The 18,280-nt window shown below is 42.4% G+C and overlaps 1 protein-coding gene across 1 annotated transcript in view; it reads left to right on the top strand.

Annotated features, from left to right (window-relative positions):
• Positions 1 to 18,280, top strand: part of dachd (dachshund d) — a gene marked incomplete at its 5' end in the record, with an annotated part of 89,619 nt that overhangs the window by 56,070 nt on the left and 15,269 nt on the right. The window contains 3 exons of the mRNA XM_083889173.1: positions 10,081 to 10,253; positions 10,372 to 10,507; positions 10,634 to 10,765. Of these exons, the coding sequence (XP_083745299.1) occupies positions 10,081 to 10,253; positions 10,372 to 10,507; positions 10,634 to 10,765 (441 nt within the window). The remainder of the gene's footprint in view (positions 1 to 10,080; positions 10,254 to 10,371; positions 10,508 to 10,633; positions 10,766 to 18,280) is intronic.

Raw genomic sequence — 18,280 nt, forward strand, 5'->3', positions numbered from 1 at the left:
ATAAAACATTTAAAAGCGACAGGATGAGAGGAGTGTGTGGGTGTCTGTCTTTGATTGTTGCTTACACTCTTTAGTTGGGCAGACTAAGAGCCTGCTCAAAGCACAATGTGGATTGTTCCTGCGTCTCTCAGGAAATGCCACAATTACAGATCACAGACCAAGCAAAACACGTGTGGCGCAGGGCCTTGAGGGGGATAAACAGCCCCGCCATTCCCTCCCAGTGCAATGACCCCAGCCACAACCTTCATTACTGGGAAAGAAAATATTGTCAGCTGCCCACTAACAAACACCTGCCAATTTCAAGAGGAGGAATTGCTTTTCTCAGCTGCACAAGGAAAATAAAGTGTTTCTCCGACCCTCGGAAAAGGAGTGAGAAGAAAGGATAATGCAGCATTCACCCTTGTCCTCTTTTTCTCCGTCTTGTTTTTACCCGGTCTCGCTAATTCTCTGTGTTCCACCCTCTGTCTCTCTTTGGCCACTGGGTGCTGCCCTGCCACTCATCTGACTCCTCACCATTCAAGTCTAATGGAGCTGAAATCTTGTTCGTAATTAGATGTGGGAATTCCATTGTCATCAGCCAGATGATGCCGCGACATGCCAACCAAACAACTTGCTTACAGTCAGCGCAGCAGGAAAAAAAATAAAAAATCAACAGTGACGACTTTCACACTTAACACCCAAAACCTACAACAGCACAGCTAACGCTGTATAACCAGTTGTATTCTGCGGCGGTACTTCAAAACCTAAAAAGCTCTTTGTCTTGCATCAGTGGCTTCAGTCCAGGCTGTCTGTGCCCAACAGGGAGTGGGGAGCCACATGCTAGGCTGAAGCTGGACGGGTGCTGACAGGTACCTGGAGTGCTGCCTGAGTGAGAGTTGAGTGGAAGAGGTTCTGGGTGAGATGATGAGGAAGCATCAAACTCTCTTCCCAGGGTCATCAGGCTAATTTCTTCAAGCTCCACCCTCACGTTTGCATGTCTGCTTGTCTGTGTGCGTGTGTGTGTGTTTGTGTTTGCATGTGTGCTTGCGTGAGAGAGAAAGAGGGGGCCCCGGCCCCTGAGAGCGCTCTGTGAGGAGACCACAGCTGTACACTCCCAGCAGCTAATTGGTCCTTATCTAGCTGTCCCATTCATCTTCATTTTTTACCAATTACTGAGCATTATCTGTGTTCTCAGTTGGGTATGGGACTTAATCCTTTTTGGTTAAGCTGGTGCTACAGCTTGCAAATTTCAAACAGGAGGAAGGAGGGGGCGGGGTTGAGGGGTGGAGAAAGGAGGGAAAGGTGGAAGACGAGGGGAGGGGAGCGGGGGTAAAAGTCATGGCGAAAAACAAACTGTGAAACTTCCCATCATCCCTCACCGGCAGGAAGCAATCAATAAACAATGACATCACACAAAGGGCGAGAGGAAAAAAATGGAAGAGATCAATTATTGGCGTTATAATTCAAGTCCTTGTTTGCAAACGTTGCAGCTTCATTGATTACCCTGGTCTTGTTGCACTCACCATTATTGACTTGTTAAAACCATATTTTCTCATCATCGGTGGCTTTTTGCGTCGGCGGTCACACGGATAACAACGCTTTAAGGGGCCGCCATTAATTATTCAGGATGTATTCATTTTAAAGAACAGCGAGTCCAAAATCATCGTGTTTACTCGACAAACAAATACATGTATAGTACATTGCTCAGCCAGAAGGTACATCAAGATGCTGCAATCTGGGACAGTTAGCCTTAATTTTCTGAGATCAATGCATAACTAGGCTCCTCTCTATATGGGGTCCACGCTCGGCCATGCTGCAGAGCTGAGTGGAGTCAGCCTGGAGACCATGCACTAATTACTGGAGTGTTTACTGCTCTGCTGGATAGCATTTGTACCATTTTGGATCATATCGCTCAGTAAATGCGCTTTGCACTAGACCGATAAATAAGACATTAAGATGACAGTGTGTATGAATGGAATTACTGTGGGAAAAAAAAAAAAATTGTAGTCATCAATTATAGAATAAACACAGGTCCAAAATGGGTAAAATTAACAGCCCCGCACGTATGTGTACTTATAGAACACAGAGGCATGCTTGTCAGGAGAGAGACAGTCATGAACATAAAAGCAGGACACATAGAGACACTGCTTCTGTACTCTGATAGGGATCTGTTTGGTCACACTCTCTGCGCCAGCTGTCAGCCCAGCTCCACTGCTGCGATTTAATTAGTCTGTTTATGTCCTTTCTAATAATAAAGCTCTCTGGGTGGAAGGACACGTCCAACTGGCTAGCCCGCGCTCTGCAACCTGCTAGCTGCACTGTAGTGCTGGTGGCCCGATGCAGCTAAATGTGGGCCATAATGGAGGACGGTGGCTACTTCCTGCTCCTCTAGACAGAACAATGGCCCTCAGGCCTAGATCTAGTATCACACCCTACTCAATCCTAACCTTAACCATTAGGGGATAAAGCACATACTGACCTGATATGAGTGTCTAGGGGCAACTTCATCCATCTTCCTCTCTAGCTCTCTTGTGGGAGCCTTTGTCAGCCGGAGCTCTTGAGAGAGACTAGATTGTAGCCATAGGCTGAATAGAATTCATTTCACGAAACATATCATAACACGCCTCTCACTATAAAAGATTATTGTCCTTCCTGACTTATGCCATCACAATGTGCATTGTTTTGATTTTCTTTATTCTAAAGTGGACAAAATGGGGTCAGTTTACGCCCGAGCGTGTTATTGGCGGTAACTGAGTCGGACACACTTGAGGTAGACGGAGAGTAGCAGAGCAGACAGACAGCCTTCTAGCCTGAGTGAAGAGCTTGATGGGTCTCTGTCTGTCTCTCTTGGGATTTTGCCCTCACCATCTCTCTATTAGTCTGCCAGGCTCATGGGAGCCAGGTGACAGATAAGTGAAGAAAGACACACACATTTTAATAGACATTTCAAAAGATAAACCTGATAATGATTTCTCTTGTTAATGAAGTCTAATGTCCTTGTTCTAATTCTACTAGGGTCGCCCGTTAAGCGTCCGCGTAACACTTGAATAATATGCATGATTGGGAAAATTGCGTGTGGCACGTTGACGTAGCTGCGGAATACACAAATGCAGACAACTGCAGAAATAGATTACAATAAGTGGGGAGAATTGATTAAACATTATTTTCCGTAATGATCCATATCAAGTTCTATCATCTCTGAGTGGCAGCGAGGTTGCGCCGTATATAGAGAGGAGGAGACAACGCGCGAGACAAACCTCATGTCACGGAAAATCTTACTGTGATTGTCTCTTGTGGTTAGTGGCAGAGCTATAAAAAAAACAACTGACCAGTTGAGTTGTCATCCCTCATCAGCATTAGGCCTCATTCTTCATTAATTGGAAAGATTAATTTGGAGCGCTTTGATGGCGGGGGTGATGCATGCGTTCGGGCTGTCCCCTCCTCACTATCCTCTGTCACGTTGAATTTAGCCAGGGAAGGGGGCTGACCTTTGAAAGTGAAGAGATCAACACAATTTGAAAAGACAATGTCACTTGGTGTAAATGTGATATGTGTAATAAATGACATTCAACCTTTCAGTGATGATGAGCTTTCACAGGTTGGGAGTAATGTGAAATATACACAGCATGTGATTGCGTAGATTGTGGAACAGTTTTCACATACGCGGCTAAGACGGTGCCGCGTTAGAGGCTGGATATCATGCGCTCTCATTTGTTTGTGATTATGTCTGAGAGGATACGTTATCGTGGAACAATATTACTGCTTACACAGTAACAGTAATGACAACGAAAAGAAAACGACAGTCTCTTTCTGTTTGATTACGTGAGGAAAAAAATGTATTTCCACAACAACTCTCTGTTGTTAACCCGAAACAAAAAGGTGTTTCTTTTCAATTATATTATGGGAACACTCCTCCAAATAGAGCTATCAGCTCTAAAAGGGAGAGTGAGAAATCGGGTTTAAACACTCTCGTGGTGTTTCACAATCAATGCTCCCTCATACTGTGGTGTGAATAAAACTGTTTAGAACAAAATGAGCTCCAACAAAATAATTCAAATATTTGAAAAAATAACTAGATCCAAACCAAGTGCCGTTGCCTGGATCGTTGCAATATAAAATTTGACATTACATTCAGATACCTAACACACTACCTTGAACTCATTAGCTCCGCTACACTGAACCGTACACCGTATTACGGATTTCTCTCGTGAGGTGATCGTAACAGAGGAAGTGAGAGTGCAGGAGCTAGTGATGCTAATTGTGTAATTAAATCGCATGATCTGATGACCACATGCAAACCGATCACCCCCCCCACACCCCCTCACCCACCAAAGTGATATGACGACTGAGTGGGCCGTGATTGATAACACTAGTCAATATATTTCATTTCAGGGGCCTTAGTCAAATGACAACTGGTTGTCATTGACTGAAAGCAATCTTTTTAAAAGGGGGAGCCTTTGCTAAGTATCAGATGAAAATGATTCCTCTGTCTGCTTGGGTGTCACTGTCTGCAGGAGCTTTATTGATTGGGCTTGAATATATTGCAGCCGCAGAAGTAACAGCTGCTGGTAATATCTCTCCTCTGCCTCTTCTCTCCTCCTCTGTTCACAGTACTTTCGGTGCCACAGCTTATTGTCAGTGAGTGGATGCCGGTGCTCTCACGCCGCTGTTGTGTATTCATCAAGAGTGATGTGTGACAAATGTGAAGTGAGCCTGGTTCTGACCCAAATTACGGAGGCAAATGCTGTTTGTTAATGTGTCTTGAAGGCCCCGGCTAAACTGGCTACCCTCAGCCATGTGCATGATTGCATTAACCGAACCCCACCATTGTCTCCGCGGCACTATACACTCACCGTTATCAGGCACGAGGATGTTGGCATGGGCTGGTAAAGGTCATTTACTGTAATGAGATTTGCCACATGCAAGCATATGGCTTGATTATTGCCCTGTTCGTTAACATTTTCAGCAAAGAGACAAATAGACAGCTAAAAGTGGGGCTAGCGCGGGTGGGGGCGATGACGGAACGTGTTTAGCATTTTCTCCTCACAGATAAGAAGAAGAACTTTTTTTTTTTTTTTTTTTTTTTTTTTTTTACAACACATCTGTCACAGAGATGATTGATCTTTCAATTTCATAAGGAATGCGTGCCATTAGAGCCGGGGATTTAAATTATCCTATAAAAGTTGCCTGCCTTAGGTTTTATACACTTAAAGGACAAACACCTCTGTCTGTCTCCTTGATAATTTCTACCACATGTTACACTCCAGTGGTTTGGGCAGAAAAGCAATTATGTTACCTCATCAAACCAGAAATGTTTTCTTATCATTTTTTTTTCTTTTTTCTTACATTACATTACATTAGGCATCTTGGCAGGAAATCTTTGCACACCTGAAACATTGGAATGTGCATCTCTTTATCCTGGCATGCGAAACACATTTTGTTTGTTCATGTGAACGAGCTTGAAATGTATCCAATCATCTTGTCTCGTGGAATGAAAAGCATATTGTTTGCATGTGTTTTTATGTCTGGTCGGCTCCATGTGCGCGCGTACCTCCGCGCAATTATCTGTACTGCATCGCTGTCTGAGTTTGTGCCCATATGTTTTCATGTTTACCTCTCCCTTTTACTACGAGATGTATGCTTTTTTTTATGTGTCAGTTTGTGTGTGTGCGTGCGTGCGTGTGAGTGTTCAGCAGGTATTTAACAAAGGCAAGATGTTTGCTTTATTATCGACATTAACTGCGTACACACACAAAAAGCTTCAAAGTTTCATTCAGTGACACTGAGCGGCTGTGGGTGGCTACATCAAAGCTCAATACCTTCCTCTCTCCCCCCTTATTTTAATGAGAAACAGGAACTCTCCAGCCTTGACTGAACCTGCCATCTGTGTGTGTGTGTGTGTGTGTGTGTGTTTTCTTGTTTGTGCGCGTATAAATGTAAGAGCAGTTGCGTCGCCGTGTATATGTAAGTGTGCACTTGAGTCGTACAGAGTGGCACCGCCTTGCCAGACAGCATACTTATGGATGGAGGCTGAGTCTCATGTTTGATCTAATGTCTATAAGGCTCCCCCCCCCCAGCTCTCGTGGCAGGGCTTCTGATTTTTGGAGGAGATTAACAGTTATAGTAAAGATGAATAGCTGACTAGTGCAAGGGAGAGACCTCTAAATGTCTCGCTGCATGACAGACACTTTTTCATGAGCCGTTCATTTCCTTTTGGGAGCGGTGTGCAAACCCTTGATATGACCACAACAAAGACTCCATGTGTGCGCGCACCAGCGTCTCACCTTTGTCGGAGAAACACATACACGACATGGGGGCATTTTTACAAGCGCAATTAGGGGGGGGGGAAACTGAGATTGTTTTGCAGCAGCAGTCTGCATATGCATAATGTATTGTGTAGTGAGTCAGTCCATTTTACTGCTGCTTGACTGGAATGGCCCTGTTCAGTTTGACAGATCAGAGGAGAAAAAAAAAAATTATCTCAACACCATGAAAAACCAAAGGCTTAGCGCTGAGCAAATCACCCTTTTGTCTTGTTCAATTCAAATCAAAGGATAACCAGGAATGTTTGTTTGACAACAGCATTTACAATGCATTGTTCTGAAGCCCAGAGCCTCCCAAACAAAGACAGATAGGCTTTAAACAAGTCATTTAATTAGCACCGGATCCACAGCCTTGGCTGCGCCAACCAATTATACATTCCTGAGGCATGTGCAGGTCCTATTTCACGGCAGCGAGAAGCAGATCCTCTCCAGCCCTGTCTCTTACAGTACATCTCTCCTTTTCCATTTAAGAGAAGGTAAATAGCCCAGACAGACAGCTTCATTAGCCGGCGTATGAAGAGAGCGGGGCCGATTGTCGCTTAAATAGTGCGCGTTTTACTGCAGGCCCAGCCGGCGACCTCCGATCAATTACAGCTGACATTATTGTTTGTCGGAAGCTTTTTTTTCCTGGACAGAGGGAGTAAAAAACGAGATCAGGCCTGAGCTTTGGCTGGAAATGTAATCTTCCCCCTCTCTTTGGTTCTTTCACTCCACAAACAATAAATCATTCAGTTGAAGAGATAATAAAGTGCCAAGTAGGAGCTAGTTTAATTTTTGTCAGGGGAAATCTGTCCACAACAGAGTTAAGGGTAAGGGGCTGGCTGCTACCTCCATACTATTTTCAATGACAATGGCTTAGTTCCCTTTTTTCCTTATTTCCCTCTGTAGGGTTAGACGGCCACAAAGGCTGAAGTCCCGTTTAGATGAAGATTAACTGCAGCACAAATCACTGTAGGTTATCATTTCTGTCATCAAAATAAATTACTACTCTCTGTTTAATCATTTTAAAACATTCAACATTCAATCTTCTTTTTTTTTTTTTCAGCGCGATTCTTTTAAGTATCGGACCTGTCGTCGTCCGTGCAGTCTGGTTTCTGATGTAACAGCTTTTTAATCATGTTGTTACCGAGGGCTGTTTTAATTCATTCAATTCATCCTCCGTGATTCAAATCTTTGCTTATCCGTGCGTGAACTCCCGAGCATTGCACAACATAATAGCTGAGCTGTTTATATTGGTATTAAGTGATTTGTAGTTTTAATGATGGTAAATAGGAGTTCACCTTTGCAGGTCCCTCAGGCTTACTTCAGGTAAATTACTCCAAATGTATTGTTTATGCCCTTCAGGAGTGAGGGGGGGGGGGGGTTGGCTTGTGGGAATTCACCTCTCATCAGGCCTGAACTTCTGTATAAGAGATAAACAGAAACTGACAAATATGTTTCTGATGGAACAACTACACCACGTCCGAGTGATTAATGAGTCTGACTAATGTTTGTTGAGTTTGTTTTTGTGTAAAAGATATACAGAAAATGTACGGCATATTGTTACCAGTACAAGTTGTTCTGCATAATATACTGCAGTAATTCTTAATCCTGTCATTTAACATGAATAGCTTGAGCAAACACTAAGAAGTTGCATATGAAGGAAACTAAAACTCTTAATTGTCCGGCAAATACGCCAGATTCAATGAATAATCCAGTATCCCCCTCACCTGGCCTCTTTCAGCAGGCAAATAAAAGGATTTGGTCGACCCTCGTTGGTCTGTGGCACATTCCCCTACAGTGTCCTGAATGGGCTTTTATGAGGGAAACAGCACTTTAAAATGGGGTGACATGAAAGGGGCTGGACAGGCACTGAAAGCGAGACTAATACCCACAAGAGGGAACAGAGGTCCAGTGTTTCCCCACCAGGCCTGTCTTTCAGGTGGCAACACATCTCTGAAATTCACATGCGATCGAATACAATCCATTTCCACACGGGTTGGTTTGTGGATTGAGGTGATTCTCCGCCTCTTTTCATACTTTACTGAATATACATAAATTGTGCTTGTGTCTTTGTGCATGTAGCTGTGTTTGACTGAATGTGCGTAACGTATCCACCTCCGTGAGAGAATAGGTCTCTTCACTCTGGCCCTTGAGTGGCCTTGGAAGGCTGATAGGTAGCCTAGACCTCCTCATGTTGTCCTATAGTAAATACCCCCGCAATCAGGCCCTCTGTGGTGTTTTTTAATTGAGCTTAGCCTGCTGAGTAGTAATTGATTCAGTCCAAGCTACGGCAGAGGCGCTGAAACAAGGTGCCGCTTGGCTTCCGTCTTTCTTTAATCTCCCTCTGTTTCATATTGTTTGGGAATACTCGCTTTTGAGAAACTGCGCGCAATCTTTCTTATGGAAATCGACGCTTCTTTTGGAAAGAGGGGAAAGACAGAGACGAGTGCTTCTCATGTCCTTTCCTTTTTTCAACCACTGTCCTTCTCTTTAGAGGCCTCGCCGTGCAGATCTCCTTGCCCTTTGGCTACTGATGTTTTGTCAGAAAAGAAGAGTGGAGTTGTTTTGCGGATCAGCTTTCTGTAGTGCAGTATCGCTTCCCTCCCATCTTTCTTTTACGCAGCTTTTTTTCTGTCGCACCTTGAATCGGGCTGCCAAGAAAGAGAGGAGAAAAAAAAGGAGTAGAAAAATCAACACAGGCTCAATCAGATCCAATAGTGTCTATGAGGTTTTTTTCTTTAAAGCATTTGTGTAAAGCATCTGAGTGGCGGAGGAATGAGACCAAACTGTTCCCAGTCACTTTTGATCCTGCCAGTTCAAAGTCCCCACGGAGCAGAGCGGGAGGGAGGCGGTGTTGTGGTTGGTGGGGGTACAGACACCTAGCTTTGACCTTCTGTCTGCGCTCATGTCCTTTGAAAGTTGGCTTGTTTTCATTAAGCCGTTCAGAAGCACAGTGCAGAGCCACTGTCTGACAAACTACGAAACCCCCCATGGTATCTTTATTAGACATTCTTTACATTTTCAGACTACTAATGTCTTCAGTTTTCCCAATTAGGCCTCTATTGCCAGACAGCAATTGAATAATTTAGAACATTTGTAAGATATCTCTGATGTTGTAATGGAATAATTTGTGTGCATATAAAGGAGAAAGAAATGGAAATCCCATTATTGTGCGAGCTGAGAGTGACTCTTTTTGGTCTCTCTCTCTCACACGCATTGGTCTGGAATATAGTCTGCCATAATTAGCCTAAAGTCATTGCCACACTGTAGTCTGACGGTACTTGTTTGGCATTAGCACATTTAACTAGTCATTTGGGTAATGGCTTTCAAGATTGCCTTTGTTTTCACCGTGGTATTTTTTATATGTAAATATTGAGCCAATTTCCATAATGTTCCCTTTTTTATTCATCATAGAATAATTGATGCAACTTTACCACTGTGTAAACTTTGGTCTTTCAATGAGTGTATATATACTCTCGTTATCGTCCCCATTTTCTCTTTATTATTATTGCAGTATAATCTATTATTAACGTATATTGTAAAACATTTATGTGTATTATGTTAGCATGGAAGAATACCCCAAGAAGCCGTCAACTTGAATTATTTACATTTTTTACTGATATTGTGTTTGTGTTATAATGTCTATTTTAAAGGGGGATCACAGTGGTGAAAATTTGAGATTAAGGAATTAACAGGTTTTGAGTTTTTCGTCCGCTGCCTGCGAAGTTCCATCTGTGAACATCTCACTCATGATGTGCATCATTGAGTAACTAACGACCTCTTCATTTTGTTTCAGGCCTGGAACTCCCCTTCATGATGATGCCACACCCCCTGATCCCAGTCAGCCTGCCTCCAGCCTCTGTCACCATGGCGATGAGCCAGATGAACCACCTCAGCACCATCGCAAACATGGCAGCTGCAGCACAGGGCCAGAGTCTTCCCTCCAGAATGGTCACCTCTGTTATAAAAGTAAATTTCTACAACAGATGGCAGCAATGACAGAACACTAGAAGGTTCGGATAATCTTTCAGCCTATACTAGGTGTTCATGTTGTGGATGTGTGTTTTTGTGGCTGTTGGGGTTGCAGGAGCGGGTGCCGGACAGTCCATCTCCTGCTCCTTCCTTAGAAGACCACAGGAGGCCAGGCAGTCACCCGTCGTCCCACCGCAGCAGCAGTGTGTCCAGCTCCCCAGCCCACACAGAAAGCTCCTCAGACAGGATACGTACGTTAACTCAATGTGCAGCCAGACACACAGATAAAAAGCCTTGTTGTTTCGTCTGATTTCCAAAGGTGTAGTAAGGAATACATCTTCTGAGTAACGTCACTCCTTTTCTTATCCACTCTCTAGCAGCACACCACAATGGGCTGTCCATGAACCATGCCCTGCTAGGCTTGTCCCCCAACATTCTACCTGGACCTAAAGAGGGTGACCTGGCCCACGACATGAGCCATGAAGTAAAGAGGATGCATGCTGACAAAGGTGAGTCGACAGTCTACAGGATTGATATAGTGTATAGTATGTTATCAACAAAGTTCTTCAATGTTCCAGCTCCAAAACAGCAGTATTAATGTTTCTTTTTTTTTTTAAAACAAGTGTGCACAACTTACAAATATAACCACGTCCATCACATTCAAAGCATTGTCAAATGAGTTCACACAATGCCGATCGAGCCAATTAGCTCCACTTGGCTCCCTCTGTGTTTCCCAGTAAAGGAAGTGTTTCTTATGTCATGTCACCGGGTGACATTCTGCGACACATTTTGTGTTAAGACAGACAAAGTCAACGGCAACAATAATTGTGCTAATAAAGTGAGACGGCTGCAAACAGGTTGGTGTATGACTGTCAACACGATACAAAACATTTCAGAACTTAATTTTACTGCTCAAAAATCTGATCCGTTTGATGGGGTAAGAGCTTCCTGTCCCTGCTCACACTTGCACTGCTGGTGTATGCACACAAATGCTCCCTCAGACAGGTCTGATAGTACCATACAATGCACCATAAAAACAATGTGACATCTTTCCTGATCACAAAGACCAAATAGAGGAAGAACAATAATAAAAACATGCCACAATGTTATGTCCGGTAGCTTTTAGCTCAGAAAACAAACCACTACATTTTAAATGTGAGACTTTTATTTCTATAATGTTGTTCAATTATCCCAATTAATGAAAAACTTAGGCTGCAGTCAAGTGACTGAATGCTACATTTATGCTGTGACGAACTGTCTCTTTTCTCTGAGCCCATAATAAAAGATGTAATTCTGGGAACTAAGTGCGCTGACAAAGATGAACGCTCAACAGTTAAGGGAGGGCAGAGCAGGTTTGTCAGTCTCCAAAAAAAAAGTGTGGACCAAGTTAAAATCAGGAGAGACAGGAGACAAAAAGCCCACATTTGCTCAATGTGTCACCAAAGGCAGATCTCAGTCCATTGTTCATCACACTGCATGAAAGTTTAATCATCTTACATTTTTGTACAGAATATGTCTCTGGTTTCATCACCCCAAAAAAAAAAAATATGTAAAAGAAATAAATCACTGAAACTCCAAAAGAAAGCAGTTTTTAATCAAATGAAATTGGGTCTGGTCTTAAATATTGATAATACCAGTTTGAGAACTGCAAATCCTTCTGCAGAATTAACTTTCACGTTCACTTTCTTCTTCTTTTTTTTCAATCGTATAATCCAAATCAAATCAAAAATGAAAAAAGAAAGTATAACCTTCATAAATACGAGTGCAGTTGCTTCGATGACATGTCACACAGACTGTTTGGTCAAAGCACTTATGTCAGAGAACATTTACATTTCACAGCGTATGTCAGCTCAAGCCATAATCACATTTCATTGCCTTCATAGAATAAAAGTGAACGCATAAAGTGCCTTGTTTTTTTTAACAATTTTACACGTCACCTCCATTTCTTTATAGGCTCTCATCGCAAATTGTCACTCAGACGTTATGTTCCCCAGGACACTGTTCGCAGTGAGAAATTACAGAACAGCTGTGTATGAACCAAAATGTTTCTACGTCAATAAAAAAAAAAAAGGGGGAGAAAGGGAAAGTATGAGCTGCTGTTCAGTCAGCAATTAAAGAAACAGTAAACACTGCTGTGACTGAGATTTTTTCAAAACTGCATTTTGCATTTTATGTACACCAAATTAATGATTATGTATTTACATACTATATAATAAATAATGAAACTTCGCATGTGCTGTGCTTGTCGTCATCAGTGTCTCTGATCTGGAGGGAGCAATGTTCAAAATGTTAACCTCAATCACAGTCGAGAATAAATGTTTTATTATTAGTCACTGGGCTTATTCAATTATAGATTTCTTTGGGTTTCAAAAAAAAAGAAAGAAAGAAAAGAAAATGAAAATGAAAGAAAGACAAAAATCTTCCAAGCGTGGTGGATTAAATACAAAATGGAGCAAATAATAGATTTCAGTATTCTCTGTTGGTTTTAGCAGAGCTGCGCTGCACTGTACTGGGTGATTCAGGGTGGGGTGAGGCTGATAATGATATTAAAACCACTATGGAAATCATTGGACTGAATGTTCCCTGTTGGCAGGCTGATGTGAAGATCAGTTCTAGACCTTCGCTCACTGGGTGTGAAGCAGTGAATAGTAATAATTAGCAGGATCATGAGCTGAATTTATGGGTCACACACTGTCTGTCTGTCTTTGTCTGTGTACGTGTGCGTATGTTTGTGCGAGTGGAAAAAAAAAAAGAAGTGATTTAGGCAAACAGCGCAACACAAACAGAGATTTAATCAAATATCTACATAGTAAATCAGCTGAATATTTCCTCAGTCGCAGCGATCTAGCGTCTTAACTGAAGTGCCTCCTCCACACGCACGCAATCAACACAAATTGACTGTAATTTCTTTGCAATATTTGAGGATAAACTAAATGACCGCCAATTCAAAATAGTTGACCCACACACATCTACTCGCAAAACACACACACACAACTGTATTATCTTTGAGATTTTCAATTCCTAATATGTCACCGGACTTGATTAGGATTCTGGGCTCTCTAGTGTGTGTGTGCACCAGAGGTCTCAGGCTGTGGAAAACATTTTTATAAAATAACCCATTAATGCAGAGGAGTGCAACTAAATTAGTTACCAATTTGCTGAGCATGAATTAATGAAGAGAGCTTCTCCCGGCTCCCACAGTTGTAATTTTCATAATAACCCCAGACCTTTATTTGGCAGGTTGTTTAGTTTTTTCGTTTGAAGGTTTTCATTAGTCTAATGAGGACTGTGCAAGGGCGAGCAGTCAGCACAATTTACATGAGGAAGCTATCATAATAAATGAGGCAATTTGAATAACATGCACAGGTTTATGCAGCGAGATAAGAGAGATTGTAGCAGCCAGATTCAGCGGTAACCAATACATTAGAACCAACTAATAACCAAAGTAATTCCAATAAAAGCTTTAAGTGAAGGGAATAAAATTAATGATAGATATATTGAACTGTAATGATATGATACATGATGCATTAGATTAATAAAATAAATGTGTTTCATTGTTTAAGAGTGAGAGAGATAGAGCTCACCATCCGGAGCTTTGTTTATGGTGAGTTTTTTAATTAGGCTTGTTCATCGCATCAGTTTGTTTAGATAAATGAGATAACATTCCAATGGTTTAATGATATCTCTCCACTTGTTTGATCTTTACGATCTTGGCAGAGCATTAAATTAATCTCTCACAATGCAACAGAAGAGAGCAGAGTGTAGGTGCAGAGGCAGGATGCTGTGCCTCGGCTCATATGGAGGCTATTTAAATAGCCAGACGCCTCAGCGACAGCCACTATAATGTCACATCACTCATATCCTATGAACACGTCTCATCTTTTTCATGTAATCTCTGGTGATGAAGGACAAAGACTGTTTGTTTGTGTCTAAAAGAGAACATTTCCAAAGTTGTGTCAACCAGTGCATCTCAACCAGATGGTAGTTTTTTCCCCTTTTTTTTAGGGGGGGGGTGTTGTTGTTTGAACTTTTTTTTTGTCGTCCAAATTTTGCCTGCGAAAAAAAACTTAGATTTGATGATGTGTGAGTGGGGGGAGAAAAAAAACAAAACAGAAAGCAAAGTAGAGAGCTAAGTGTTATCTCACATGTGACTAATTGAATTGCTTCAAAAAGGAAAAAGTCTGTGGCGATAGCTTCCGACAAGGCTCTGTCTCGTGAAACAGCAGGTAGCTGACAAACAAGGGGGGGAATTTGAAAGGTACGAAAGCCTTTGGCTGTAAACTCACTTTGGACATCAAACACTTTGACATCTTTTTTTTTTTTTTTCTTTCCCTTGGGGAAAAGGTGTTTAAAACACAAGCCATATGCATGTACGTCGAAGTCTAAGAGTTTCTTTAAATACCATGTGGCAGTTGAAACATTTTGCCAACAACACATTTACCCCCCCCCACACACACACTTTTGCTCACTCTCCCCACTGCAGTTAAACACGCCACTTCTCTTTTAGCCTGCGCTAAAACGTCTGACAGCAGAATCAGAGACCACTACGGTATGTAAACTGATTCTGTAAACCATATTTTAAAAGCGAGTGAATCACTGGTAATACGATATTGGCACTTCCCCGGTAAACATCATATATCCTTGTTGACACAACAGGAGATGCACTCACAATATCCCTCCGAGCACAAATGGAAGCTTGCGGTGTATTATGTCACCTCGAGCTGCATCCTTCCATACCTGCTATCGCGTGAGCAACGACTGATGCATCATGCAACCAGTGTGACCGCAATGGAAAATAGCCGATTAGCCACGCCTTTCCTTTGTCAGGGCACAGCTGATGTGCACTGTGCATTGTCTGTAGGCCCAGTTTACTCTCTGAATGATGAAGTGAAGCAGGTACCGCTGTCACAGTCAATTACAATTACAAATGCTTTGGGCAAAGGGACCGCGGACGCTACTGGTGTCACGTAGAGAGAGGGGGGATATAGGTTTTAAAAAGATGAAAAAGACAAAAAAGAAAGTGATTTCTAGCCTTTGTAGTCTTTGTTCTGGGCCTTTCTGCACGTAAGCATCTGCACACTGATAAAAAGGAAGTTAGGGGACTTTGGGTCGGGCAAAAGTTTTCAGCATCATTTTTTTTTGCATGGTAAATATTTCCCTGACATTGATGGTATCTCCATACTGTATCATTAAAAGTTCGATACATTCCACGTAAGCGCCTTCTCTTCATCTCCCTGACTTTAATGCGCAGTGTTTTGTTCAGTCCTCTCGGTGTCCTTGGCGTTTGCGAGCTTCAAACACATGCTGACTACCTGACTTTCTCCCCAAGTCAGGAGGCAAGATCATTAGCCATCACAACCCTGAAATGTGACTTGGCAGACAATAATGCTTTATGATCAAACAACTTGTCAGTGCGTCCCGTTGAAATGAAAGAGTGCAAAAAAATAATTCAATAGAGGATCAATCAAATTTCCTCAGCCCCATGTGAGTGAGATTGCTGATGGTGCAGAGAGGGGCTATTCCTCCAGGACATGGGAGTTCATTTGGATATTTGTTCTCCCCCTCATGAATGTTCCATTGCGTGACACCATCTCCTACTAATCACATTTCACTGAAAAGGGGGGATGCTTTTAGGGAACGTTGAAAAGAGAGAGGTTCTTTTTAATCTTTGAAATGCCTCAAAAGTGACAGAATGCTTTCTCCTGCCAAGACGTGAGCCTCGGATGGGGAGATAAATATGCTGTGGTCAGCTAAGTGTATCTAGTGAGCAGAGAGGCAAATTTAATAATGCATTATCATTCACTGGCGAAGGTGAAATCTCCCTGTCCATCAGAAGGCTGAGGCCTGTTTCATGTTACCCTTCACTGCAAATGAACAAGTGCTTTACTCAGCCGTACCAGAGATGCACAGTAGGCACCAGTGCTCCCCTATATGTGCTGCTCCGGACGGTGAGGAAACAGGTCCGTAATCACAGCAGTCATCTATTGGTCACGACGGCGGTTGTCTTAATGATCACAGTCCTTTCTCCTGATAAAATCTCCTGTTTTGAACAATAACCTTCTTTTTCCGCGTGTGTATGTGTGTGTGTTGTTTTTTTTTCTCCCCGAGAACACAAGGTGCGTTTTACATATCTGAGCATCTGCTATTATGCAGATTACGGAAGCGTATTTACCCGGATGCCCTTGGACAACAGCATTTAACAATTATGAAGATTATGTACAATGCAGGAAATTTGCGATTCAAAACAATTCGCATCTTAGCAGTGGCGACTGTTGCGGACAGATAAGGTTGACCCTGACTGTGTATTTCTGTACTTTTTGGAGACATTCTGTGGGGATGTTTGTATAATTTAATATTTACATGTAAACAGTAATTAAGTGATGCTACCGACATGCCAGGGCCAGGCTCTGCCAAGGTAAACACCAGCCCTGGTAGTTTGCCACAGTCCATCATGTTTACAGACTTGCAGAGCCGAGTGCTGTTTGTGTGCTCTTCCTTGGCAAAGCCCATAAAACACAACCAATTGGATGCCGAGTGTTGAACACAGTCACTCTTATCGTCTGGCAGTCTGCTCGCTGACTTGAGGACATTGTGAGTCAAACCTTTAAATTTTCACTCTGCGATAATTACGCTGCTATACTTGAGCTTTTATATCCTTTCACTGAGAAAGTAAATCATTCCTAATAAAGAGAGAAAGAATAGGGGCGGAGGGAAAAGTGCTTGAGGACTAATTCTCTTCACTCCCTCCCTCTCTGCTCTCTATTCTGCTTTTTTGAAAGCCTTTCTCTGAGTATTCCAGTCACCTTGACTTTGCAGCTGCAGTCGTATAGTCTGTTGCTTATCCTGCCTAACCCTAGCTTGTCAATTAGGTGTTTAAAAATTAATCTCTTTAACTGGAAATACCACGCCAGCTTTCTTCCGTCTGTAAATGAAGTGTTATTAATTCGCACACAGCGCAAAGCCAGTGTTATGAATAATGTTATCAAAACAGATTTCCACATGTTTAACACGTTGCTCCTAATAAAACCCCTTAAGTATTTTTTTATAACTGTGAAACCAGGACTACAAATGGATTTGCATCCATTTTGAGCTTCTACACCAGTTCTGCCACGGTGCAAGTTCTCCTAAGCCGAGGCCTTTTCAAAGTTTGCTTTTTCCCTTTTTTCTCTTTTGTTCTTTCATCGTCATTTAAAAGCAGCTCCATCGTCAATATCCCGTTCAGCAGCGACAGAATGGCACAGCCTCTCCCTGTAGGATTGCAATGCCAGGCAATGACACCAAAGTGCGCCTCGGTCCCTCCCCCTTTCCAAACCCAGTGAAACTATGATCTAACAACAAGCTATCTGGCCAACCACACCGAGCTAATACTTGTTCCATTAAAACCTGGTGATTATGGGGGGATTTCCTCTCTGTTTGTTTGTTTGAATGCTTAATTATCAATATGTAATTGGTGTGTGCGTTGTGATGTCGGGCGCATATTCGGTGGCATATTTCTCTTGGAATGCACGTCGCTATCGGGCAGAAACAGGACTCCCCAGTCACTGTAAGTTAAGCTGCATGAGAAGTGCTCTAATGAATTAATAAATGCTAAACAAAGGAGAACTCAACAAAGAGAGGGAAATAAATGGCTTGATGATTAGTGGGTCAGAGAGATTAGTGGCGTATACAGTACAAATGATCCCCATGTGAAATGGGAACCATTCACGCAAAATACCCCATCAATAGCTGAGTCAATTTTAATCTCTGGGATTCTTCTGTCAATAGATGGATCTGGTCAACAGAAGTCAATATGCAAAGACAATCTAAACACCTTCAAAGTGACTCCCTATAATGTCCTTCCCCGAGTATTATCTCCTTGACAGGTTGAGCTCATATTGTCAATATGTGAATTACACAAATCTATTGAAGTCTGCGCGGCTATCATTTCCTTTTTTTTTGAGCTTTGAAGTATTTTTTTCCCCTCCAGCCCTGAACCTTACACCCTCCTTGTTAATCTAAAAACTAAGGTCGTGGATTTAGCGCCG

This window comes from Microchirus variegatus (genome assembly GCF_963457635.1).
Source record: "Microchirus variegatus genome assembly, chromosome: 5".
NCBI lineage: Eukaryota > Metazoa > Chordata > Actinopteri > Pleuronectiformes > Soleidae > Microchirus > Microchirus variegatus.